At 39.6% G+C, this 27,384-nt stretch overlaps 1 protein-coding gene across 1 annotated transcript in view; it reads right to left on the bottom strand.

Annotated features, from left to right (window-relative positions):
• The window catches only part of Vps51 (vacuolar protein sorting 51), a 186,761-nt gene extending 159,854 nt beyond the window's left edge, over positions 1 to 26,907 (bottom strand). Inside the window, exons 1-3 of the mRNA XM_068228634.1 lie at positions 26,811 to 26,907; positions 26,427 to 26,561; positions 26,102 to 26,203 (exon numbers count right to left, since the gene is read on the bottom strand). Of these exons, the coding sequence (XP_068084735.1) occupies positions 26,102 to 26,203; positions 26,427 to 26,561; positions 26,811 to 26,891 (318 nt within the window). The 5' untranslated portion in view covers positions 26,892 to 26,907. The remainder of the gene's footprint in view (positions 1 to 26,101; positions 26,204 to 26,426; positions 26,562 to 26,810) is intronic.
• Between the last annotated feature and the right edge of the window lie 477 nt (positions 26,908 to 27,384).

Here is a 27,384-nt window from a genome sequence, read left to right as displayed (position 1 = left end):
TACAAATATGTATACAAACCTCCACTTAGGACTGGCTCCAGGAAGAGCATCTGGCCATAAAAAACTGGGCCAAATTCACATACTGTATACTGCCGATTCTAAACAATTGGAAGAGTAGAGCAGTCACGGTACAAGATGCGTATTTCTATGCCGGACTACATACTACACTGCTGTGCAAAACTTAAGGATGAGATAGATAAAGCAACATGACATATCAACTACTCAGTGGAAATGAATGAAAGTGCAATAACATGTTGCCAGAGATCTCCCACACGTCCATAGAAACCTGGCGAGGTCAGCACGACTATAGCGCCAAATGGGTCTGGTCCTACAAAACGAGACGGTAGAAGGAACGGGACAAGACAGTGTGAGTCGATCAGCAAGCTGTTATGGTACACTGTAGTGGAGTTATTCATTATAACATGGCCCGGAGACAACATTTAGGTGACTTCACAGGGGAAGAATTAGTGGGAAACTGGAAGAAGAACGAAGCGTGATGAGTGTAGCCCAGGAATTTGGTATTGCTCATAACACTGTTTCACGTACATGGAGATCCTTCTGAATCACAGGCACTGCTGCCTGAAGGAGAGGAGGGGTATTATAATCTATTAGCTTCATTATCCGTATTGATGATTCTAATAATCGCAAATATAAAGATAGGAACTTTCCACATAATCAATACATTTATTCCTTATAAGGTACCGTATTTAAAACATTCTAATATAACAGTACCGGTTTCGACCTTATTTGTGGGTCATCTTCACCTATCACCTTAATAATAACAACATATAATACTAAAACATTACCTATCTTAATTATGAATGATTAATGCTGCAGTACAATGATGTGTCGTGGTAATAAAATATGCTTGAAAGAGTAGTTTTGAAAGTCTAAAATGTTCACCAGTTCGTTATGACACTGATCTTGATGTTCACTCATATACTCATTTATTCAAACTAGTGTTGCAATATTGACATACTTATTTTAATTTTAAAATGTCTTAATGTTGAGTTAATAAAACATTACTTATATTAATTGCGAATGACTAATGCTAAAATACAATGATGTGTTGTGATAATAAAATGTGCTTGAAAGAGTAGCTTTGAAAGTCTAGTATGTTCACCAGTTCATTAAGACACTGTTCTTGACGTTCACACATATACTCATTCATTCAATCCATTGTTATAATGTTAATATACTTATTTTAAATTTAAAATATCTTAGTGTTGAGTTATGTATTACTGTTATAAAATCCGCATCAGTAGGAGATTTGGTAATGAATAATGATGTACGCTGATAAGCTTGTGCGATAAGATAGGCGCGAGTAAGCTTAGCTCAGGGTCAAGTTGTTGGGTTCGATGCTCCATTAACTAAGGTGCGAATGCTCCCCTCTTCATACTCGTGTTCGTTGGACTATGTCAGATAATTTGCTGTCTTAGCCTGTCATTTGTGTGCTAATCAGGAGCACGCCGTTCACTGCCGCAGTGTTAAAAATACGCGACTCGCGCCTATCTCATCGTACAATCTTATCAACATACATCATTATTCATTACCAAATCTCCTACTGACGTGGATTTTATAAAATATAGTACCACATAACTCAACACCAAGATAATTTTAATTTGAAATAAGTATTTTAACATTATAACAATGGATTCAATGAATGAGTATTATCGGCACACTTTATCTGGATGCATTTACACCCTAGTGCTGAATCGGTTGACCTTGACAATATTCGAGATTCGTACTGGCAACCTTTGAAACACAAACTATGAATTGCTTAAGCATCATTGTGCGACATCTAACGTACACTTTACATACTAGTACTGTTGTTGTTTACACAGCAAAGCCAAACTATAGAATTCATGCTAGGAACAATATTCGCATCGAGAAATGTTATATAATGTGTATGTGACACAGTTGTTGGCTTAAGATAATAACGGTTTAGAAACTCATATCGATCATATTCTCAATTCAATTCAGATTCCATTTTCATTCAGTTGACAGCATTACCGGAACCGAGACAGCTCCCTCCTTACTCCTCACCCCCGTACACAAATGCATCCAGATAAAGTGTGCCGATAATATATGAGTGAACGTCAAGAGCAGTGTCTTAATGAATTGGTGAACGTACTAGACTTTCAAAGCTACTCTTCCAAGCACATTTTATTATCACAATACAACATTGTATTTTAACATTTGTCATTCACAATAGGGAAAATGCATGATCCGGGGTTTTAATTTAAAAATGCAAATCTGATTCAAAATTTCATGCAGAATTCAAAAATGTGATCAGAATGTACAAATAATAACTCCAAACATGATAAAAATCTAAATTAAAGTACAAAAATGTCACGTGACGCAAGTACGCGATCTCATTGGTCTGACGTCATCGTACAGGTTGACTGAATTAGCAGACGAAATAACACATGGTGCGCTGTGAGAAGCAGGATACACTTTGCGTATTTCTACTTTATGTTAGTGTCTGGTATAGTTAAATTCGAGGTCTATACATTGGATAATAATTTGAGTGGTATATTTTGGACTTAAAATGAATCCTGCGCAGACAGTGGGGCAGAAAACTTATAAATGGTGTATAGTTCCGATGTGCAAAGGCACATCGCGTACCATCCCAAACAAATTGTTTATAAATGTTCCAAAGACACTAAAACTAGGGAGAATAACAATGCACGACTGCATCGAACAGCGCAGTTGGCGGAGCTCTTGGAACGAGGATATTCAGAGAATGGACTGGCCTGCCCATTCCCCCGAATTAAATCCCATTGAGCACATGTGGGACATGTTGGGCAGACGTATTACAGCACATCCAAATCCACCAAAGACCATCCAGCAGTTGTCAACCGCGCTGGTGGAGGAATGGAACACCCTACCACAAGAACTCCTTACCAATCTTGTGGCCAGCATGGGAACACATTCCAGAGCATGCATCACTGTTCATAGTGATCGCATATCCTTTTAAGAACCATGTCCCTACTTTTGTGATGTCCAGGGGACCACCATGAGTCGCAGTGAATTACATGTCATTTTTTGTCTCTGTATAACAGTGTCATTTTTGTTTGTCTCATAGTTACTTTCGATCTGAGTTTTGTACAGCAGTGTAGTAGTTGTCATAAAAACTCCCACTTGCAGACCTGTTAACTGAATACAAGTGAGTACCATTAGGCTGAAAACAACTGATATGTAGCTTTGTACTGACAGTATTGAGTCAATGCTTTTTGTTTCTATTTGGCAAATACATGTGTTAATTACAGGCTTATAGTAATGCCTGAAAATAACATATAACTACGGCCAAGATCTTTATGCACTAAAAATGATTCAAATAGACATGCAATTATGTTCTACAAATGTGGAAAACGAGCACAAAAATTTAAGAAATATGCACCTAAAATCATGTCATTTTGTTCTCTCACCTATTTACAAGTATCATTAACTACAGAAAGTCCCATCACAATAGGCAGCAAGTAGTATATTAATGTTTTCTGGAGACAAACTATCTCTATTGCAAGTCAAAATGGACTTACAGGTAAAGAATCATCTATTTACACCAAATGACTTAACTGGACAGTATTTATATTTTAGTCTTCTTTTTACATTTCAGTTCCACTGACATTTGACAGTACACGATGACACCATCTGCTGAACAGCCACTATCAGTCACCAACCACTGATTTAAAAGTAACTGGTATATTTATGCCTGACGGAATGTTTAACTTCTTATCTCATTTCTGATCATCAATTCGCTGTCATTTTCTATCTTGGTCCCCATTATAGCCCCATGCTTCACCTCCCTGTAGCACTGTCTCATTTCAACTCCTTGCTACTCTCAACTTCCTGCTGCTCACTGACGTCATTCTGAGACATGTGGCTCGCATCAGGTGTTCACCCATCTCTAATGTTCACGAACGTCTTCTCTCTCAATATAAAAGGGAGTTTCTCCCGAAATCAGACAGTTCCAGTTCTGACGGGTACTTGACTGCAACCTATACATTAGAATAAATGGTTTGTCTTTTCACCATGCCCTGTTATCTTCATCAATGAGGTGAGAAGTTGAGAGAGAAGTTATATTAATTTGATTTTTCTGTAACTTTATCTTCCTGATTCTATCTCTCCGTAGCCCTTACTATCCACCAGTTTTCTTAGCCCTCACTTTATTATTTCTTATTATGGGATCAGACAAGTGTTTGAGTGAGTATGTGTTACAGTGACAATCTACACCGAACTTAAAGCATCTTTTAGAACTTTCACCAGTGGGGCTCATGCAAATCATTATATTAAGACATTATGGTGATGTACAAATAGTTGCGTATTCAACCTAGTGACCTGTTTCGAAGCTAGCACTAAAATTCTGTCATAAGACAGTTATGTTCTTCTCCAGACTAATAAGTAATTTCTGCTGTCTTTTACTTCTAAATTCTGGTCTTCTTATCTGAAATGGCTTGTGTACATTAGAGTTGAAGCCTTTATGATATTATCTCCCCCATTCCCCTTCTGCATGTTACTTCCCTACCTCATTCTTTCTCCCTCCCTATGCCAGGCTGAGTGGCTCAGACGGTTGAGGCGCTGGCCTTCTGACCCCAACTTGGCAGGTTCAATCCTGGCTCAGTCCGGTGGTATTTGAAGGTGCTCAAATACGACAGCCTCGTGTCGGTAGATTAACTGGCACATAAAAGAACTCCTGTGGGACTAAACTCCGGCACCTCGGCGTCTCCGAAAACCGTAAAAAAAAAAGTAGTTAGTGGGATGTAAAGCAAATAACATTATTATTATTTATTCTTCTTCCTTACTCTAGAAAGGTAATCTTCCTATAAGCTGAGGGAACGCATAATGTTTACCCCATTTTGGATAGGATTAATCGTAAACTAGATCGATTATTTTTTAGCTTTATTCTATGTCGACATAATTCTACAAAATATCTTCCATATTTTTTATTCTTTTAGTGTTTTACACTGCTGAAATTTAACCTACCTTAACCACGCTCTTGCACTTGATAAATCATTATTTTCATTTACCCTTCCCGGGTTCGAATCCCAGAAGTGTCATCGGTACTGTTTTGCAATTGGCAATACAATATATTAGAGCTTTTTTTTTTTTAGCTTTGGTCGCAGCACCGCTCAAAGCACAGCATGACTGGCGCAATGACACTTGGTCGCTAAACAGTATAATGCGCGCCTTTTTCTCCCCACCTTGTAAACAGATTTGCAGACACTCAGTGAATCTCAGCCGGTGTGATGTTCGCAATTACTTGTGCAATGTTCTCTTGTGTGAGGGTTGTTCTCATACATTTTTCCCTTCAGCATCCCCCACAGGTAATAATCACAGGGATTTAAATTGGGAGATCTAGCAGGATCATTAACTACACTATCTTTGGAACTTCCTGTATTATCTCCATAGACCGATTAGCAGTGTGAGCTGTCCCATTATCCTGCATGAAGTAACAATTACTCCTTTCTTCTACTGTTAGCTCTTGAAAGAATCGCCTGAGAATGAGGTCTATATATCAGTCAGCATTTACTGTTTCATGCAAAAATAAAGGCCCTATAATTCTGCAAGCTCTTACTGCACACAAAACTCCTACTCTTACATCATGAAGTGGATGGACATGCAACTGGTGGGGAATTTCTGCACTCTAGTAGTGATTGTTCTGACTATTTATACAGCCACTAAAGTGCAAGCATGCCTCATCACTAAAATAAAAATATTTTGGGTCAACATATTGTTGTGAATGGACTGAAGCAACCAGTTACAAAACCCAACCCTAGCGAAATTTTTGACTCTTAAATATACGAAAGAAAGTGTCATATAGGCATATTATTAAAGCTGTTCAGTATTAAGATTCTTAAAAACTGAATTCTATTCTTTTTTGCATTTTTAATTGTTCTTCCTAATTAATACGGTATATTACTAATTTCGCTTCCGATATGCACTCCTACGAGAAATAATATTTGAAGTATGTAGTTTAACCAGCGTATTTTTCAATCATCGTAAGGATTTAGCTTCATCTACTATCCACTCGCGCTGGGCCCACTCGCGTGACGTCACGAATCGTATTGCCAGGCCTTGTTCTCTAGGAGGTGGTGGGTAAAACTGTATAAGACATAAATGATTGGAACTTGTATTATCTATAACTTTTGTTACGGTATGTAATACTGTACTTCAACCAGTGTGATTAAAATTATTTACAACCTAGACTGCAGTACCTTATTTCCAGACTTTACATACTGATTTCTCTTAAATTCTGTTATGTCATTTTCTTGTGGTTTCGGCATTGATATGGACTTGGCAACAAAAATCGAATTTTACAAATATACATCTCTGTTATCATAGCCAGTACAGTAAAAATGTATAAGACATTAATGATCGGAAATTTAATTCTATATTGTACCAGGAACTGTTCCAGCCCTGTACATTATTTTAAAATTGCTGGAATATATGGAAAAGGGACGGCAGAAATATATGTTCGCATGCCCGACATCTTGTGCGAGCGCAATACGAACTTCCTCGTGGCGAGCTGGACACGTCACGAGCAATGCACCTGCGGGTGACGTCACTGCTACATGTTGCACACCTATCTCTAGAATGTACTGGAAGGGAAATTTCTAACTTTTTAGCCGATAAAGTTGCGGAAATGAGACATACATTATCGTGTAGCTCATGTTCTGAACGTAAACATATGTCAATTTTAATAAAATCCATCATGGCATTCAAGAGATATAGGTGAGAAAGGAATCACACTTCCCCAGTGACGTGGCAAGCAGCCTTGGGTCGTACGGAATATAAGCAGCAGACCACACCGTAGCAATTCAGTTCGCATTCTACACAGCTGGCTAGCATGTCATGCTGCATGGGACGAGTCGAACTCAGTATTCATACTGCCGGACATCATAATACTTAGATCAATTTGACGGCAAGTTGACAGTTTCTGTGAATGCCAGTGAGTAACTTATAAATTGTTGGACTTGCAATTCGTCAGACATTCAAACTTTGGAAATTAACGTGTGTACAACATCGGAATCATAAGACATATAAAATTTCACCAATATTTGAACTTGATAAATATCTTTTTTTCCTGTGAAAAACCCTAACAAACTTGAAGTTAGCACGGCTACTTTACATTGTAACAGTCTTGGACTGTTTCAACTTTGAATATCATGAGTGTAGGTTGCAACACGTTACTATATTGAGTATTATTAAAGCCTAGAACACTTTAATTTGTGCCGAAAGACTGTTCGCATATCATCATAACAGACTGTACCATTTGAAACAACCCGTGTGGATAGACTGTACAATGAACTTCGTAATTCAGTGATATTGTGAAGTATAGGATTCATACATGAATATTTGTAGAACTGTGATAGTGAGAAGGAACATTACGAGATATTACGAGAGAGAGCTATTTATTTATTTCTTTGCTGTGAAAGTGAGCCTTGATAAACTGTGCTTCGAATGAAAGTTATTTTTGACAATACGAACAGTGTGCAGTAGGTGTCAACATGAACTGTGGAGGGAAGTGTATTTTCTCATTATCATAATTTACGATGATAGACAGTACTCCAACGTATTTCTCATCCAGTGAATGGTGATTATTTATGAGACAGTGATAATCAGTTTTAACAGTGCAAAATCAAATGGTGCACATTTTCAACCTAGTCAGTTGGATTTTCTCGTGTTAAAGCCACTCTTTTATTAACATGAGAAATCCTGACTCGAGACGACAGAGAATGACGGAGATCGATGGAGATTTGATGCAGATCAACGTGGACTTGGTACTACGAGGGATAGTTCCAGGGACGTGGTACTATGGAACATCGTAGCGTTTGCTGTTAGCTGGGTTCCAGATTACTGCTTGCAGAGCAGTATTCAACTGTTTAAGCTCAACAAGAAGGCGTATGTCAGGTGATATCAGTGCTTTTTTTCCATTCAAAAACATAATTCTTACTTTGAACAGAACTTTTATAAACAGTGTCATTACTGACAAAGAACATCAAAAGCTCACTTACTTAATATTTCATAAACTTGGAAAATTAACGCTTTACGACACTCAAAAGTAAAGACAGACTTTCAAATAACAGTGTGCTCTCGTAATGTTGTATTTTCTCACCTACTGGAACTTAAGGATTTCAATTGAGTGTTTCATTCATAGTGAAAGTGTATCATAAACTCTTAATTTATGATATTTATGTCAAGTGCATAATAAATTACAAAAAAATAGGACAATACTCAGAACTTTATACCAGAAGATCAGATTTAATTTTAAGTGTTTCATATTTGAGTTTTACGTGTTTACAAGAAGGAATTACAGATTTTACTTTATTTAATTCGTGTAGAAAGCGTAATCTGAAATCGCAGGTGCTAATAGAAAAGACTTTAGGATTTCTTATTTACTTACAACATGCTTTATTATTAATTTATGTCATGAAAACTACGATGGACATGTCTGATTGAGTTGAATTTTACTTGATCAACTTGATTTTTTGATATTCTGTTGTTGAAATCGGGATTTATTTTCTAGTTAATATCTATGATCCGGCGATATAATTGAATAAAGGAAAGAAAGATATAATATCTATTATTTTGCCTTGCGATCCTCCCTCTCTGTACCATCTCCTAAGGACTAGGCACCCCTCAGAAAGACCTCATGCTCTTTGAAATCAACTTTTCCTGGTACAATATATAGTTATGTAGTATTTATCGATAGGACCATTAATAACATGAATATCTCAGAAATAAATTTTAGGCCTTCCCCTAAACTACCATTTTACTCAGCGTGAATAAAATTATTTATAGCCTAGTTTGCAGTGCATCATTCTTCGACTTAACATACCGATTTCCATTAAATTTTCTTCAACCATTTTCTCGTGAGGCCCGTACATATATACGCACATACAGATAGACAGAAATGACGGAAAATTAAAAAGTGCATTTCACCGGGCGAGTTGGCCATGCAGTTAGGGTCGCGCAGCTAAGAGCCAGAAAGAAATATTTTACTGCTAACTTGATGAAGTCTAAACAAAATATACCCTGCTCTGGAAAAATGATCTCATTAGGAGACTTCAATGCCCTGGTTGGTAGAGGACTTTGGACAGGAACCACTGGCAAAGATGACATAGGCAATTGTAACTCTAGCAGAATACTCTTGATTACAAAATGTCTAGAGCACAATCTCATTACATATTCACCCCTTCACCAAAAGGACAAGTTCAAAACGTAAATTTTTTAAATTTCACCCCGATAAGGGTGGGCGGCATCTGCCATGTGTAGGTAACTGCGTGTTATTGTGGTGTAGGATAGTGTTATGTGTGGTGTGTGAGTTGCAGGGATGTTGGGGACAGCACAAACACCCAGCCTGCGAGCCACTGGAATTAACCAATGAAGGTTAAAATCCCCGACCCGGCCGGGAATCGAACCCGGGACCCCTCTGAACTGAAGGCCAGTACGCTGATCATTCAGCCATCTAGTCGGACAAAACGTAATGTCAACACCCTAAATCAAACACAGGCCTCTAACTGATGTATTATGTAATAGAGCGCATCAGAGAACAGAGTGATCTACAAATTACAAGAGCCAGTGCTGATAAGCGGTGGACTGATTATAATTTGATATATACTGTTTTGCATGTTTCTTGAAAACAATGGAAGAGAAGGAAACAGATAAGGGGCAACTGAACAATGAACTGCTTGAGACTGAAAGAGATTCTTCCGTATCTTGATTTCCATGGTCTTAGCATCTCTTTACCACATAGACACCTAGATGCTGGAAGTTTGTCCCAGATTAAGTGCTGGTAAATCTACCGACATGTGGCTGAGTATAAGAGCAGCTTCAAATACCACCAGACTGAGCCAGTATCAAACCCTCAATTCGGGCTCAGAAGGCCAGCGCTTCAACTGGTTTACCAGTGGTGCTGTGGTGGTCAGAACAGTACCTTTGTCAATTCATGTTATGAGGTGCTGATCACTTCGCTTTTTCCCTAGAACAAAAATTATAACCATGATAAACCAATTCATTCTTCATGCATTTGATGGCTGTAGGAAAGGCAAACAACTCAGAAAGGAAAATAAAATAACTTTTGGAGAAAGGAAAATTAAGTACATGAATATTAAGAACTCGGGGGGGAAAAATCACTTCTAGAGTAAGAAGACAAGATGGCAGAAACTTGTTCAGCAATTGTATCAAGAGAAAAAAGAAATAGTTGCTGATGCTGATGAAATGGGAGACCAAATATTCAGGTCAGAGCTTAACGATGCACTGAGAGACTTAAGCAGCAACAATGCACCTGGAATTGATTATATACTTACAGAACTATTCACTGCATTTACAGAATCTATGGTTAAACTATGCCATTTAGTATTTAAGATGTATGATACAGGAGAAGTAAAATCTGATTTAAAAAGGAATCTTGTTATTCCTATACTTAAGAAAGTAGGCACTGAAAGTGTGAAAACTATAGCACCATTAGTTCAGTATACAATGGTTGTCATATTTTAACACATAGGAATCACAGAAGAATGTATATACAAAAGCTGAAGCCAAGCTGGGAGAAGATCAATTTGGTTTCTGAAGGAATGTAGGAATACATGAAGCAATACTGACTCAATCTTATAAGACTGAACGAAGTAGAACAAGTCCATGTATGAGGTCTGTTTCTTTATTAGAGGCCACACTGTTCTGCGTATACTAGGAATTGGAACCAGTGTTTCTTGAGTACACACACTGAGGTCGTACCTAACCTACCTCACAGTACATGGACTCTCCATCCAATGTTCTTCGCATGTGCTGTGCTGCAAAGAATAGCATCGTCTGCGAGAAATCAGTCAAACAGTTAGTATCCAAGATGTTCCCAAAACAGGAAGAGCAGCCAGGTTGATTAAGAATGAACATGCCAGCAGCTGTGCAGCATGACAGAGTCAAGAATGCCTTTCTGAGACATGCAGAAATTCGGCATTACCTTTCAGAAATGTAGCATGGGAGGTCAAAGCCTTCACTGACAAATGACAGCGCATGGCCAACATACTTTGGATGACAGTGGTGGTGATGCTTGTTGTTTAAAGGGGCCTAACATCTACGTCATCGGCCCCTAATGGTACGAAATAAGATGAAATGTAATGATAATTTAAAAGTCCAAAACTAATCAACTGACCAGCATTCAAAACATGATGAAGAAGAAGGAATGGATTAATATAAATTTAAAATAATCAGCGGATCTAACTCGTAATACTGAAAGTTAAAAATAATTCAAAAATGAATCCACCGACTAGAATTCAAAAAAAGAGATGAACAATGATTATGAACATGATACTGTATAGGCTTTTGGGCTTATGCCGTGTCAAGAAAATAAGGTGAAACTCTTTACGTTACTGTCGTCAATCCTTCCAAGAAATCCTTGGATGAGAACCAAATGGCAGTTCTAGCTAGGGGTCTTAATTTCGCTGTCGCTCCCTCTAAAATTCCACTGAGGAGTTAATTACTTCCGTTGAGGCAACTATCCACATACTACCTACGGATGAGGCTGAGGAGTTAAGACAGAAATGTGTGAGACTCATAAGGTCCGCTGTTGTACCCGCGCCCAATATAACAAGAGGCGAAAGGAGAGCTCTGAAGGAACTTAGAGATGATTCTGAACTGACCATTCTCTCAGCTGATAAGGGTAATGCGACAGTGGTTATGGACACTGACGAGTATAAGAATAAGATCTCGGCTATATTGTCAGAGCCTGTTTACAGACTGAGCTCACGTGACTCCACCACTCATGTGTCCAACGCCACTGTGAAGCTCTTAAGACAATCTCCAGTTCCAAAAGAGGAGGCCAAACATCTGTCCCCAGGGGATGCAGTGCCACCTAAATTATGTGGACTGCCTAAGATCCATTAAAAAGATGTTCTCCTCAGACCTATTAAATACCTAACCAAATTGCTTCAGCCATACACACAGCATGTACTGAATCATATGTCAGAGACTCTCGGTATTTCGTCAACAAGCTGTTAACTATAACCCTTCAACCTAATGCACTTTTGGTGAATTTCGATGTGGAGTCCTTGTTCACTAAAGTGCCGACTGACTCAGTCATGTCTCTCATTGAACACCTGATGATGCATTTGTGGTCTGGACAGAAGGTCCTGAGAAACTTCATCTATTTCTAAACCACCTAAATCAGCAACATCTTTCAATTAAATTCACTATGGAAATGAAATGACGTATGGCCAGATGCAGGTTTTTCGATTTGACGCCGTAGGCGACCTGCGCGTTGTGATGAGGATGAAATGATGATGAAGACGACACATACACCCAGCCACCGCACCAGCGAAATTAACCAATTAAAGTTAAAATTCCCAACCCTGCCGGGAATCGAACCCGGGACCCCTGTGACCAAAGGCCAGCACGCTAACCATTTAGCCATGGAGCCGGACTTCACTATGGAGATGGAGTCGGACGGATGCCTTCCTTTCTTGGACGTTCTAGTATGAAAGAAACCGGACAGCTCCTTAGGACATACCATATATCGTAAGCCTACCCACACAAATCGCTATCTTCATGCAGATTTTCACCAGCATCCAGCACAAAAACAAAGCATTCTCACGAAACTCGCCAAGAGGGCGAGACGAATTTGTGAGCCATCAAATATCCAGGTGGAGATGGACACGCTCAAAGTCACGTTTGAGGGTAATGGTTACAGCGATTTGCAGATTCACAGAGCCCTGCATCCCAGTGAAACGACCAAGCAAAGCTCACAGACGGATATGTGAAGGAAATTGCCTACTTGCCTTATATTCACAACACCACAGATCGAATTGCCAAGTTCCTCCGCAAACACAATATAAAAACCTTGTTTGGCACCGCCACTAAAATTGCTCGCAGTCTGAGCAAAACGAAGGACAAATTGTCCCCACTTTTACATCCTGCGGTATACGAAATTCCCTGTACTTGTGGTAAGGTATACATCGGCCAAACATGCCGGTCCACTGATACCCGTATCAAGGAACATGAACATAATATTTGTCTCAACCAGCCAGACAAATCGGCAATAGCTGAGCACGCTCTATCGTCGGGTCATGATGTCATGTTCCAAGTTGCTCGAGCTCTTACCCACACTAGACACTACAGGTCCAGGATTATATGGGAAGCTGTGGAAATACGTAGAAATCCTAACAATTTCAACAGAGACACTGGCTATCAATTAAGTAATACCTGGTTGCCAGTCATTAAGGATTTATGTAGGTAGTTCCTTTCCCTGTCCCTCCACTATTGTTATTTTGTCGGTGTTGTCCAAATTCGTATGTTCCTCATCGCCAGATGTTTCATTCCAGGTTTGTGTCAATGTCATACGTTACGTAGACATGTTATGTGACCCCTTAGACTGATTCTGATGGTTCGGTCAGCTTCCGCTTCAAACCCTAACTCTGTGCCACAGCCGAGGAGCCATCTGGTGATGAATGAACGTACCATTTCCACTTCTGTTATAATGTCTGGTTTCAAAAAGTCATTGTTCAAGAAGCCTTTCTCGTGGACAGTCGAGATTTTCTTCTGACGATGCAGAGCACAATTCTCTGCGAAACGTAAAGAATTTCACCTTATTTTCTTGACACAGCATAAGCCCAAAAGCCTATACAGTACCATGTCTATAAGTACGGGCCGTGAAAGCATCAATAGCAACGATGATTATGAACTTAAAACAATCAGTGGATTCGACCTGCAATGATCCACATTCCAAGAAACTATCTTAGTAGTAGTAGATTTATTTTCTCCAAATTTACAGTTTTTCAACCAAATTAATCTTTACGGAGAAAATAAAAGAGAGAACAAACCCAAAAGAAAACATAAAATGCAAACCACAATACAATCAAGACAAGATGTAAATAATGGAAAACCCTTCGGCAACAGGCAAACAAGGCAAAAACAAACAAAAAATAGGTAACTATAGCAGTCCACTACAATGGGCGTATGCCCGAGCGTGTGTACCCTTGGTCAGCTGTCCCAGTCTTCCATCAGAGTCGGGCAGCTGAGCCCTGACCTAGGACGCCACTCATGCATACCCGTTCTCTCTCCCCACTCTGCTAACCAGCAGTGTGAGGATCTTATTTCTCTGCTGCTAATCTCATCACTCCCTGCTGACCTGTCTCCTCAGCAACACAATCGCTACGACAGGAAGAACAAAATATACCTCTACCTCACTACAATCTTCTAACTTCAGTTTCCTTTAAACTCCTTATGCAACTTTTTCAATAGCCTCTAAAAACTTGTTTAGGTTCCGAGGTTCTTTCCACCCTCTCACTATCCAGTTAATAGTCTTCCAGTCATTGTCCGACAATTTCATGGCTTCCAAGTGTCCCTCACTCATGAATTTCTCTCTCTCCGCACGAGTTCCCTTACATGCTATCAACAAGTGTAACTCCTCTCTTGTCTCCCCACACAATAAACAAATTGAGTTGTCGTTCATTCTTGTCCACCCTCTATTTCTGTGAGTAGCCAACATCCACCAAATTATTGCTCTTCTCTTTAATCTATTCACATTATCTATTCTTACATTTACTATTTGTTTGATTCTAATAAACATGTTTAGAGACGCCCTTCTCATGCACTCAGTCTCCAGCTCCTGTGAGTGAATAACTTTAATCCTTTTTAACATGTTCCTCCAACAAACTGCATTCCTTATTTCCCAATCCCTCCCCCAGTAAATTCTTAAACCCAATCTCGCAATGATATTTTTCACCTTGTCAATCCAATAGTCTCCAAAAGAACTCTTCATTTGGTGCCGGTAGACCGTTTGCAGGAGTAGGCCGCCCCCTCCCATTACCAATCTTCTCCAGTACCCCAACACTCTCTTCATATCAACCTCTAAGGAAACATTACACATGAATCTGACCGCTGCGTTAGTCGTACAATTTGGGAGGTCCATTACAATTTTGCCAAATCTACTAACAACCTATTTTAATAGAACTTACTAGAATCCTTTTCAACCCCCCATATTTCTGCTCCATATAATACCCTACTCAGAACCACTGTTTTAAATACCATTTTCTGTACTTTGTAATCGACCCCTTACCTCCCCATTTATCACCCAGTGCTTCTTTGTCTTCCAATTCCTGCTTTTCCTACATGGAGATGGTAGGATGGTATTCATACTATTTACTCTCATTGACCACTTCCTGGCGTACTCCGATACTTCATTTACACTTCTCTGTAATCCTCCCCCTGTCAGCATCATCAATAATACATCGTCTGCAAATATCAGACCAGGGATCTCTATATCACCTAATACAGGACTAGCCCACTCCTTTCCATGCCCTTCTAGTATATCATTGATAAAAATCAAAAAAAGAATAGGAGATAATTTGCAACCCTGTTTTAGACCTATATTTGATTCGATTAGGCCATTTACAACCCCTTGCTCTAATCTTATACTACAGTACACTTCCTCATATATAGCCTCAATAGCACGTCTCATCTTTTTGGAAATACCCACCCTACCCAGTCTCTCAAGCAGTGCCTTCCTACTCACTGTGTCGAAGGCCTTTTTGAAATCAACCGCTGCTATATACACCTTGCTTGCTTCCTTCCTTTCTCACATACTTATCAATTATTGTCTTCACTATCATCACATTATCCATTGTTCTACGTCCCTTCCTGAACCCAATCTGGTAGATCGATAAAATAGAAAACTCTTCTGCTCATTTACTCAATCTATTCGCTAATACACCTGTGTACACCTTACTCAATGCATCTAATAGAGTTATGCCCCTATAGTTACTGGGGTTGCTCCTCACTCCTTTCTTTTTATAGATAGTGCATATGATCCCTTTTTGCCACTCTTTCGGGAAACTGGTACCTTCGAACACCTTATTAAATAACTTCACTATACACTCCCTCATCCTATTATTCTTTATCGCTTCTTTCCAAAATGCATTTGTTATTCCGTTCCCACCCCCAGCTGTCCTATTTTTGGCTTTGCCTAGCACTTCCAATACCTCTTCCCCTGATATTTCTTTATTCTCTACTGCCAGCTCCCTCCCAATCGCCTCTATCCCTCTCTCCCCCTTCCATCTATCCTTCCCTCCTAACAGTTTACGGAAATATTCCATCCATATTTCGTAATCAATTTTAGGTTTACTATCCCTCCTCTGTCCCCTATTAATTTTGTTAATTCTCTCTCATACCTTTTCACCTTCCTTACTTTTGAATTCCCCATTGGTCGCCTCCACTTGTTCCTTTTTCCATAACATTTTCCTTTCTATTATCTTGGCCTTGTATTCCCTCCTCAGTCTACAAAATCTTTCCCTTTCTTCTCCCCCTCCGTGCTTCCTAAAGTCTTTCAGCGCCCTTAGAACTACTCTCCTCAGTCCCTTACACTCACTATCGAACCAACACTCTGTCTCTTCTACCCTCTTCCCCCTATGACGTATCATCTCTGCTACCCTCTTAATGGGGTATTCTACTAGCTCTAAGGCCCTATCCACATTATTACATCTTAATGCTACTTCGCACCCTACATTAATAATTTGGAATTCATTTTGTAAATACTCATCAAGTCTTGTTTGAGTCTCCTCTGTCCATTTGTATTTAATGAGACTCATGCCCTTTTCTCTATCACTCGTTCTTTTTCCCAACCTATGCCCATGTTCCCCTCTCCTCAGGTTTATAGATATCAGGGCATGGTGAGATTCAGCCCAGTTAATCACTTCCATTTTATGCTCGCCAACATTTCCTCCGAGCTGATTACTAAGTCAATAACACTCCCTCCTTTCTTTGTTTTTTTTTGTTTTTGTTTTTTGCAAGCTGCTTTATGTCGCATCGACACAGATAGGTCTTATGGCGACGATCAGATAGGAAAGGGCTGGGAGTGAGAAGGAAGTGTCCGTGGCCTTAATTAATGTACAGCCCCAGCATTTGCCTGGCGTGAAAATGGGAAACCACGGAAAACCATCTTCAGGGCTGCCGACAGTGGGGTTCAAACCCACTATCTCCCGAATACTGGATACTGGCCACACTTAAGCGATCCTTGCTTTGTAATATATGTCAACTCCCCCTCATTAATCCCAGTCCACCATCCATTCAGAATGTATAAATTACTTGCCGAACATAATTCAAGCAGTTTCTGCCCAAATCCATTTATTCCATTATCTTTACTCCTTCTTTCGCTCCTCCTGATTCCTTTCCACTCTTTATTATATAAAGGGCTTAAGTTCGCTAATCTCACATTCCAGTCGCCCATCAATATCATCCCCACTTCTTCGTACTTCTCCTTTATACCACTAATTTCCACTATCAGCTCTTCAAAGAAACTATCATTTCAATATACAGAACCACTGGGGTTTGTATAAAAAAGCCAGTCATACCTCTTTCGGCTCACCCCCACCTAGTTTAACCCTCACCCAAATCACCCCTTCCATCTTTCCTTTCACCTTCACCCACCACTTGTTCGCTAACCTGCTGATGCCGGTCATCTATTTCCTGGAGCTTGTTCACTCCCCACACACGTGACCACTGGCTGTTTCCAGCTACCAACTGTCGATCTCTAATATGTGCTCTCAAACCTTGTTTTCTCGCTACCCAAAGATGTTTCCTCAGAATTCTCAGCTCTTTAATTGCTTCCCTGCCAATATCACTCTTCAACCATACTTCCTCCCCTTTTAAATTTCCTGTGTTCCTGAGCACAATATCCGCCATCAGGGTGGATGATAGCGACACTTTAATGGACCTATTGCCCTTCCTTCTCCCCACTCTCTAAACATCATCAATGTCAACCTTGCTGAAGTTGATCTTCATTCTGTTTTACACCACATCCACCACCTTATACAATAAGTCCACTTTAGTTTCTCTGGCCCCTTCTTGAATTCCATAAATAAAAATGTTTTTCCTTCTTCTTTCCTGATTGTATTAAATCTTTCCATCTTCACTTTTACCAGCTCCTCCACCAAGTTTTTGACCTTCTTCCGCAGTCTTTCTACCTCTTCTATGTTGTCCTCCACCTTCCCCTTTAGATCTTTCATCTCCTCCTTGGTACATTGCTTGATATCCTCAGCCTGGTTCGTTATCAGATCCTGTACATGGTCTGCCTGACAAGCCTCCTTCACCAGCTCCTTTATTGCCTCCATTTCTTCCCATCCAAGAGTGCCCACATAGCCTGGACCTAGTCCTGGGTTTGTCTCCACTCCCCCTATCATTAGCAACACTGCCACCACCACTGCTACAAGCAGCGCTGCCATTAGCCCCTCTTTCGTATCCTTCGCCGTCTTATCCTTTAAATCATTACTCTTCCATCTGCTCTGCCAACTTCCTATCGCAGTTCTACATTGTTGCATGGTGTTCCCCATTCCGCAGCACTCACTCAGCACATCCGTTCCGTTCACTTGCTTATTCAAGACTGGAAACTATCTTAAAACAATAGAATGTTCTGACCAAGGGGCTGCTTTCAAAGCACAATCCTGAATCAATGATGCTTGTTGTCTAAACAGGTCCAACATCCAAGTCAACGGCCTCTCATAATAGTACTTATCGTTAGGAAAATAAGAACCAGGTATTTCTCATGCAGCAGTACTAATCATGAGTAATGTAGACTTAGGGTGTTCCACACATTGTGGTACTACTCACAGGTAAAGTAATACACACAGGTAACAAAGACCTATCGTGTTTCTCACATTACGGAGCCACTCGTAGGCACCGAAAATTCATGGTGCTCCTCACATAGGTGTACTAATCACAGGGACTCGTGCTATATCGTGGTGTTCCTCACATAGTAGGTACTAATCACAGGCAATGCAAACCCACGGTGTTGCTCATATAGTGGTAGGCTACTAATCACTAATCACCCGTGGTGTTTCTCACAATGGTACTGATCACAGGCAATGTAAGCCTGTGGTGTTCCGCATATAGTAGTACTAATCATGGGTACTGTCAAAACCCATACTGATTCACCCTCTGTTGCTACTAATCACAAACCTATTGTGTACCTAACATAGTGGTACTACTTGCAAGTAAAGGTGACCCATGGTGTTCCTCGCGTGATGGTACAAATTACAAGTAGTCTCATGGTTCTAATTCAATCATCCATTGGTCGCCCCCTTTAGTCGCCTCTTATGGCAGACAGGGGATATCGTGGGCGTATTCTTCATCTGAAAGAGCCAACGGCTTTTGGTGGAGGCGCTCCTTTGGGAGGGTGGTGGTCCCTCAGTTGGACAAAATGCCACTGAAAACCACCGTGCCTTGTCTGTACTCCATGTCAGGAGCGGCCTCAAGAAACCCTGGCAGTAGGTATAAAATGCCCCTGACGACAGGCAGAGCGACACATAGGTTGAGGTACTTTTTGTCATATCAACATGCAGCTGACTCCTCTTCATTCACATATAAATGCTAGAGCGTCCCCTCTAAGTGACACACACAGTTTTCGCCCAAACGATGTGGAAAATGGATGAGGGCTACCAACGTGTCGTCGACGTCGGCTAAAGAAGCTAGACAAAATGACATCAAACCATATCAGACTAGCCACTGTCAACATTGGGACAATGCCAGGCCAAAACCGAGAACTGGCTGCCTTTTTGAAGCAGCAGAATGTGGACATAGCTTGTGTTCAAAAAACCTGATGGGCAGGTGCAAAATCAAGAGATATCGGAGAAGGCTACAAGATAATCTACAATGGTAAGAAAAGTGCAAATGGTGTAGTTGTGATTGTAAACCAGTGGATTTGCGACAGCGTCTCTGCACGCATCAGCGACTGCCTGATGTCAATAAAGATCAACTTGGGGACCAGTTTCATTCGAATTGTGACATGCTATGCCCCACAGACTGGCTGCCTTGAAGAAGAGAAAGACAAATTTTGGAACGATCTCAAATCACACATTCAAGCTGTTGATGATAGCAAAATTGTTTTCATTGGTGAAGATCTAAATGGACATGTTGGTCATGAAAGGGATGGATTTGAACGAAACCATGGAGGCCATGAATATGGTGGCCCTCACAATGGTGGCATTCGAATCCTAGAATTTGCTGAAGTGTGGGATCTGTCTGTAACAAACACCTTTTTTAGAAAGCAGAATTCACACCTTATCACCTACCATAAAGGAAGCCATATGTCCCAAACTAACTATTGGATGACACGATGAAGACACCTTGCAATGGTCAAGGATACGAAAGTGATCCCATATGACAGCGTTGCTGCTCAATGCCGACTACCTGTACTAAATGCGACAGTCCATACAGATTATGTATCTGTGAAGCCCAGCACTAAGATTGAAAGCATTAAATGGTGGAGACTATTAGAACATTAAGCTACCATCAAAGAAGCATTGATATCATTGATTTCAAATTCTACAATGTCATCCGGAAGATGGCTGGAACACACTGTCTGCATCCATCAAGACATGTGCAACATACACCCTACGTGTCACAAAACCATATCGACGCCTTATTGACAAGCAGACTTGGTGGTGGAATGATGATGTGCAGCAGGTAACTAGGGAAAAAGAAAGCTGCTTACAAGACATGGCACCAGACGTGCAGCTCAGAGTATTTAGAAAAGTACCGGGCTCTTAAGTCCAGTGCAAAACGAGCTGTAGTTACTTCAAAAGCAGCACATTACAAAGCCATTTATGACGAGTCGGATAAGCCTGGTAGCACAAATACCTGTAGAATCTACAAACTTGCCCGCGCTCGTGAGCGCGCCACACAAGATCTAGGTCATGTTATCAATATCAAAGACAGAAATGGGCTCCTCCTACAAAAGAGATATGACATACTACCTCGCTGGAAAGAATAGAATAGAATAGAATGGAGTACACCCATCCCCTAGTTCCAGATTCCGGAATTATGGGAGAGAGCACTCTTTTATTGCAATTTGTTCAATTTGATACATGCTTAAAATTTTACATTTTCCTCTTACATTTGTTTAACTATACTAAATAAAATTTGTTATGTCCTAGACGTTAGCATTGCTATATTGTCTAGGACAACATGTATCTTACCTTAGTTTATTTATACACTTAAATCAATGAAAAAATGTTCTTTATCAAACACTGTAACTGCTCACCTTGCGGCAGACTAACAAAAGCACACACTTCTACTTCACAACAGAAATAAATTAAATAAGTGTGAATACCCACTTTCCAGCAGATACTACATATTATGTGAAACCTTTTCAGGCAAGTCAGAAAAGCGCCTTCACAGGCATTTAAATAACCTTTACAGGTATATCAATCTATTCCAATGCTTGCTTAAATGCCACTGTGTATCTTCCATTACTATATTTGACGCGAGTGCTTATTTAACAGTAACAATACTTGCAGTTAGTGCTAATATCTTTTCGTTTCCTTCTGCCATATACTTCTTTAAATCTTATTAACTCATACATATCTGCTATTTCCGAGATCTCTTGTTGTACAATCATCATATTATCTCTCTGCTGCGCTTGTAACTTTCATTGTCATCACACCTTACTCTAATCTACACATGCAGAAGTACTGAGTCAACACTGGGCTTGCGATAGGTTAGGCCTATCTCTTCCTCTCCCTACTCTACTGTACTACAGCAGCCAAAACAAACTAATTAACAGTCCCACAGCAAATAAAACAGGCTAACACACAGCAAACGACCTCATTGTAAGGAACTCATTACTGTTAATATATTGATGAACTAGATCTGCTACTTAGAAATATACAATATCTAATATATGAAGGAACACTGAACAACTATAAAAGAAACATAATGCTAAACTTATAACTATAGTCGCCCTTAGTTCTTAGCGACTTGAACTCTATAATGAATACATATCTGATATTTCCGAGATCTCTTGTTGTACAGTCATCCTCATGCTCATGTAGCCTATATTACATTTACTATCATTTACCAGTACTGTTATTACTTTCTGTTATTACTAATCTCATTTTAATTTCTTTCTTCCACATGTTTCTTAGAATACAGAAAAATTTAGCTAGTTTACCTGGGGTGATCCATTCTTTATTTAACAATTTGGTTATTGTATAAAATTATTTCTCTCTTTCTACTTTTAATTTATATTCATCTCCAAGGTATTTAGTTCTCAGTGCCTCCGTTCCCTTACATGTTCTCAGTAAGTGGGCTTCTCCCATTATGTCGTCACAAAGTAAACACTGATTTACGTTATGGTTCTCTCTTATTCCCTTATTTTTGTATAAACCCAAAAGCCACCACAACACACCTCTTAGTTCCCTATTTGTGATTCTATTTTTTCTTATTGACATGTTTTGGATAATTCCACAAAATTCTACTAGTGTTCTTTTAGTTTCACATTCTGCCCTAATCGTCTGTCTCTCTATGTCCTTTACTCTAATCGTTAATATTTTAATGAAGCTGTTTTCTTTGCCGTTCATCTCCTTATCCCAATATAGCCCCATTCCTATTTTGTCTAGCATACTTTTTACTTTCGATAACCAATAATTCTCATCCAGGTGTCTCATCTGGTGCTGGTAGGCTAGATTTAATATTTCCCTCCCCTCTCCTCTTTTTAATCTTAACCAATATTTTACTATTTTCTTACTTATGTCTGCTTGGATGCTGATATCTCCACATATAGTTGTCACTCCACTATTTGCTGAAAATTCTGGTAGGCCCATTATTATTTTACAGAATTTGTTGCTTATGACATCTAGTTCTTTTTTATCAACTTCTATACCCCATATTTCAACCCCATACAGTGCTTTTGATACCACAAGGGCATTAAAAACATTTTTATGTAGTTTGTATTGCAAATTAGGCATCTTCTTTTCTAAGGCCTTTATACTTGATAGGGCGGCCACACCTTTTATTTTTCCATGGCGTATCTGTTCCTTCCACAACCCATTCTTTGTTAATATCATTCCTAAATATTCTAATTTATTTACAACTTCTAATTCAACACCATCTAACCACCATCGCCTTTCATTTCTTTTTAATTTATTTCCTCTTTTACAAACCATTACTTTTGTTTTTTTGGTATTTATTTTCAAATTCCATGTATTACAGTATTCCACCATTTTGTTGAGGTTACTTTGCATACCTACTGTTGTTAGTGAGAGCAGCAGGATGTCGTCTGCGAAGACTAGGCCGGGGATCTCTTTATTGTATAAGCAAGGGCTAGTCCTATCCTCTTTCGCTAGGCATTCTATTACATCATTAATAAAAAGCAAAAACAGTATTGGTGATAGTTTGCATCCCTGCTTAAGTCCTATGTTCGAGTGGATCTTTCCTATCATTAAATCTTCTTTGACTTTAATTGAACATATCACTTCGGCATATAATTCTTCTATGGCTTTAATCATTTTCACTGACATTCCTATTCCGGGCTGGAAGGAGTATTTTGAGGATACATGCAACAAGGGTTCCTTCATCCACCTCTACCTATAGCTGATCCCATTCTCGACCCAGTGCCCACTATCACTACGGAAGAAGTGTCAAATGCCATTAATAAAAATGAAGTCTGGGAAACTGCCTAGTGCAGATGATATCCAGCCAAAGTATGGAATCTTCTGGAAGAACAAGGTGTAGTATGGCTTACTGTCTTTTTCAACAAGATTATTATGGAGGAGACAGTACTAGAGGCTTGGAAGACCAGTATCACAATTTCAATTTGGAAAAGAAAAGGAGATATATAGGATTGGACAAATTATAGGCCAATCCACCTCTTATGCCACACTATGAAATTTTTTAAACGTGTTCCTGGTGCGAGATTACAAAATATCATCACTGTTTCATCTAACCAGTGTGGTTTTGTTACAGACAGCAAAACAACAGACACCATCCACACACTTTGTCTATTGATGGAAAGATACCACGAGAAAAGGAAGACAATTAACTTGGCCTTCTTGATTTGGAAAAGACATTTGACTACACAATCTCATTTGGCTGGCTAAGTCTATGTCAACTGGGTGAATCTCCTGTACCGAAAGACCACAAGTTCAGTACGGTGTGCAGCAGGAATGTCCGATACCTTCCAAATCAATGTTGGTGTCCATCAAGGATCAGCCTTGTCCCAATTGCTCTTTAAACTCTGCATGAACCCCATCACAAATTATATCCAGACCAGGCATCTGTGGACATTATTATATGCAGACGACATCATGTTAGCTTACGAGACACGTGAGGGCCTCAAACAGCAAGTACAAGAGTGGAAGATGCGTCTTGAAGCATTTGGGATGAAATTAAATCTGAAGAAGACAGAGTACCTGGTATGCAGTGACCAAATTGATGGCACGATCACTGTGGGTGGGGTTCAGCTTAATAAAGTGATCCAGTTCAAATGCATTGGGTCATGCATCACCTCAGACTGCAATACGATTCCTGATGTCGAGACAAGAGTCAGTGCCGCATGGATGAAATGGCACCAAGTTAATGGAGTCTCTTGTGATAAGAAAATTCCATTGCATCTAAAGTCTACAGTAAAGTCTACCACACAGTGACTAGACTGGTGGCTATTTATGGATCTGAATGCTCGCCTACAACATCAAAGCACGAACAGGCACTTCATGCAATGGAAATGAAGATGCTGCGGTGGTCCAATGGCTTGACTCGACTAGACCATATCAGGAATGATGCTGTGTGGAAGAAATTCAAGATTGCTCCAATCACAGAGAAAATGCGGGAATCACATCTGCGATGGTATGGGCATGTACTCCGTAGGAGTGAAACCTCAGTTGCAAAGACTGCCCTTCAACTGAACGTGGAGGGTTGACGACCTCAAGGGCGACCTCAAACACGCTGGCTGGATAGGGTGAGAGATGATATGTGGCTCACCAAACTCAGCCCCCGGGACGCTATGGATCCCCACAAGAGGTATGTGTTTGGTCCGCGAGAGCTATTTTATTTTGCTCAATAGGGTTGGGAAGGTGGTCTTAATTAAGGTACAGCACCAGTGTTTGCCTGGTCCGAAAATGGGAAACCATGGAAAACCATCTTCGGGACTGCCGACAGTGGGGTTCAAATCAACCATCTCCCAAATGCAAGCTCACAGTTATGCAACACAAACTGCATGGCAAACTGGCTCAGTTGATCCTTCCTTTATGCTTACCAGGGACCCATGAACCAACCCTAAGTAGTATTATTACTTATACAACAATTAAAACCGGGACTGTGTAAATCTGCAAAATGCGACTATTTTCTGTGTTTATTGGCTGGCTGTTACGAAGACACTTTTCATATTGCTCCTGATACACCTCACATTATTACTGACCAGTGCAGGATGTGACTGTTTTATCCTTGACTGACACTTTTCATATTGTTCCTGATACACCTCACACTATTAATGACCAGTGCAGGATGTGACAGGAGGAGAGGGCATACTCCTAGCGGTCTGTACACCTCTTTGCGGCAGCTAATCTCCCGGCCCCCTTTGTTTGCCACGCAAATGTGATAACACATATGACCAATGCTCTGTCACTCCCCAAACCAAAGCAGACCAACGGTCTTGCCTCCAAGGCAAGTAATTAATTAAATCAAGATTTGTCCACTCTCAAACATAGAATGAGCTGCTGTGCTGTGTTGCGTACTGTGCTGACAATGGCAAACCTTTTGACGTTGACCAAGCCGTGCAATGTTGGATCTCTAACCTATCTTTGACATGAAAGGTACAGAAGCTCTATAAGATTTGAAATGTGATAGCATAGAAGAATATTACAGATGAGATCACAGGTCAGGTCAAAAGTGAACAGATACTGAATTGTGCAGGTGAGAGGAAAATGATTAAGTGAAATTTGACCAGAAGAAGATATTGGTAGGAAACTCTGAGACACCTAGTACTTCCCTAGTCGGTTCTTGAGGGAAGTGTTGGGAGAATGAATAGCAGGAGTAAGCCAAGACATGATCATGACAGATCTGAGTCCATGTAGGAAGCAATAGTTATGTAGAAATTAAAATTTTAGCATAGTGGTGGCATGAAGAATTGCGTTACACTGGACTGTGGACCAATAATACTAAAAAACAACGATAATACAACAATACAGCAAATATGAGTTACAAATCAATTAACAATATTATGCTTTTAGAGACCAACAAAACAAAGTCATTAGTCCTTATTCATCACATGTAAATACCATCTAATTATCTTCACAAATCTCTTTGAAGAAATTACGGTATGGCTTAAGGTTCTTACCTGTAATGTATGAGAAATCTGCTCTGAAAATGAAGTAATTGATTCCATATTAGTTGCAAGTAAATCCATTTCATCTTCCATTTTCTTGAAGTCACTTTTCATCTATGAAAGGAAATTGAAGTATGTAATTATTAAATAGCCACACAACTAGACAAACTAATAATAAATTTCTATGACTTGAATAATTTAAAAAATGGTCAATAGATTTCTATGTGCCCATATAACTAGTATGTAAACAAACTTCTAATAAGCCTCAACAACCAGAAGATCAATTTTTCAAATCAAGTCGTATAATAAACTACACAACACTTATAGAAATACTGGCCTTTCTTATGGTGTCAGTTGCAGAGATAAACTTATTGTAATTTTCATAAACAAGTGTCTGCATTTCAGAATGAAGAGCTTGGGTGTCTTGCACTATTTCACTTTCCTGGTCCATAATTTGTTGTAAAGGACATTCCTAAAATAAACATATTTTGTTATTAGATTATTCATAGGGAATGTCTTTTAGGTATTTAAATGTATTTGTGCCAATTTATTTTAACGTTGTTGTCACCCGGAATGCCGGACAAATGTATTATTTTTAGAATACATATATAAATTGCACAAAATTATTAGAAGTGAGGTTATGGAAAAATAAAAATATAGGCTTGAAAGAAATTTCAAACGTGGACTGCATACGAATTTGCAAAATGTTCAAAATCAACACCTTTAAAAGTCTTTGCAGATACATATCTGGATTAAAATGTGGACCATTTATATCATACGGGTTACCCGTCACCTCCGCCATCCTGTTTATTTACTTTTCTTCTTCTTCTTCTTCTTGTATGTTGTTGGGCTTAGTTTTAACTCTGTACCCAATAACCACACCGTTTGTTAATGCACTTATTTGTGTTGAAAGAATATCAGTAAGTTCGAGGTTGGTAATCCTGGGTAATGCAAGGTTTGGAAGTTGTTTTGCGTGGTTGAGGAAGAATCAGAGGAGTAGGCTTGTGCTGGTAAAGAATGATTAAATTATTAATTGGACCCTATGTTAGATTGTAAGGAAAAGATAATATTCGCCGATATGTGATATCCATGATAGATATGGAATTTCTTCTATTATCGGTGAGCTGATTTGTACTGTTGTTAACATGTGTAGTTTAAAGGAATAGTCAGGTTATGTAATGTAAGTGTGAGAACGTTAGTGACAAGTGTAGGCTACTAAGGGTGACTTATAAGGCGATTTTACATTCATCAAGGAAATTAGTGAGCATATTTACTAATGGTTCCGTAGGAGCATG

This window comes from Anabrus simplex, chromosome 7 (assembly GCF_040414725.1).
Source record: "Anabrus simplex isolate iqAnaSimp1 chromosome 7, ASM4041472v1, whole genome shotgun sequence".
NCBI classification, from domain to species: domain Eukaryota; kingdom Metazoa; phylum Arthropoda; class Insecta; order Orthoptera; family Tettigoniidae; genus Anabrus; species Anabrus simplex.
The sequence above is the reverse complement of the archived record's forward strand: the minus strand, read 5'-3'. Positions and strand labels throughout refer to the sequence as shown.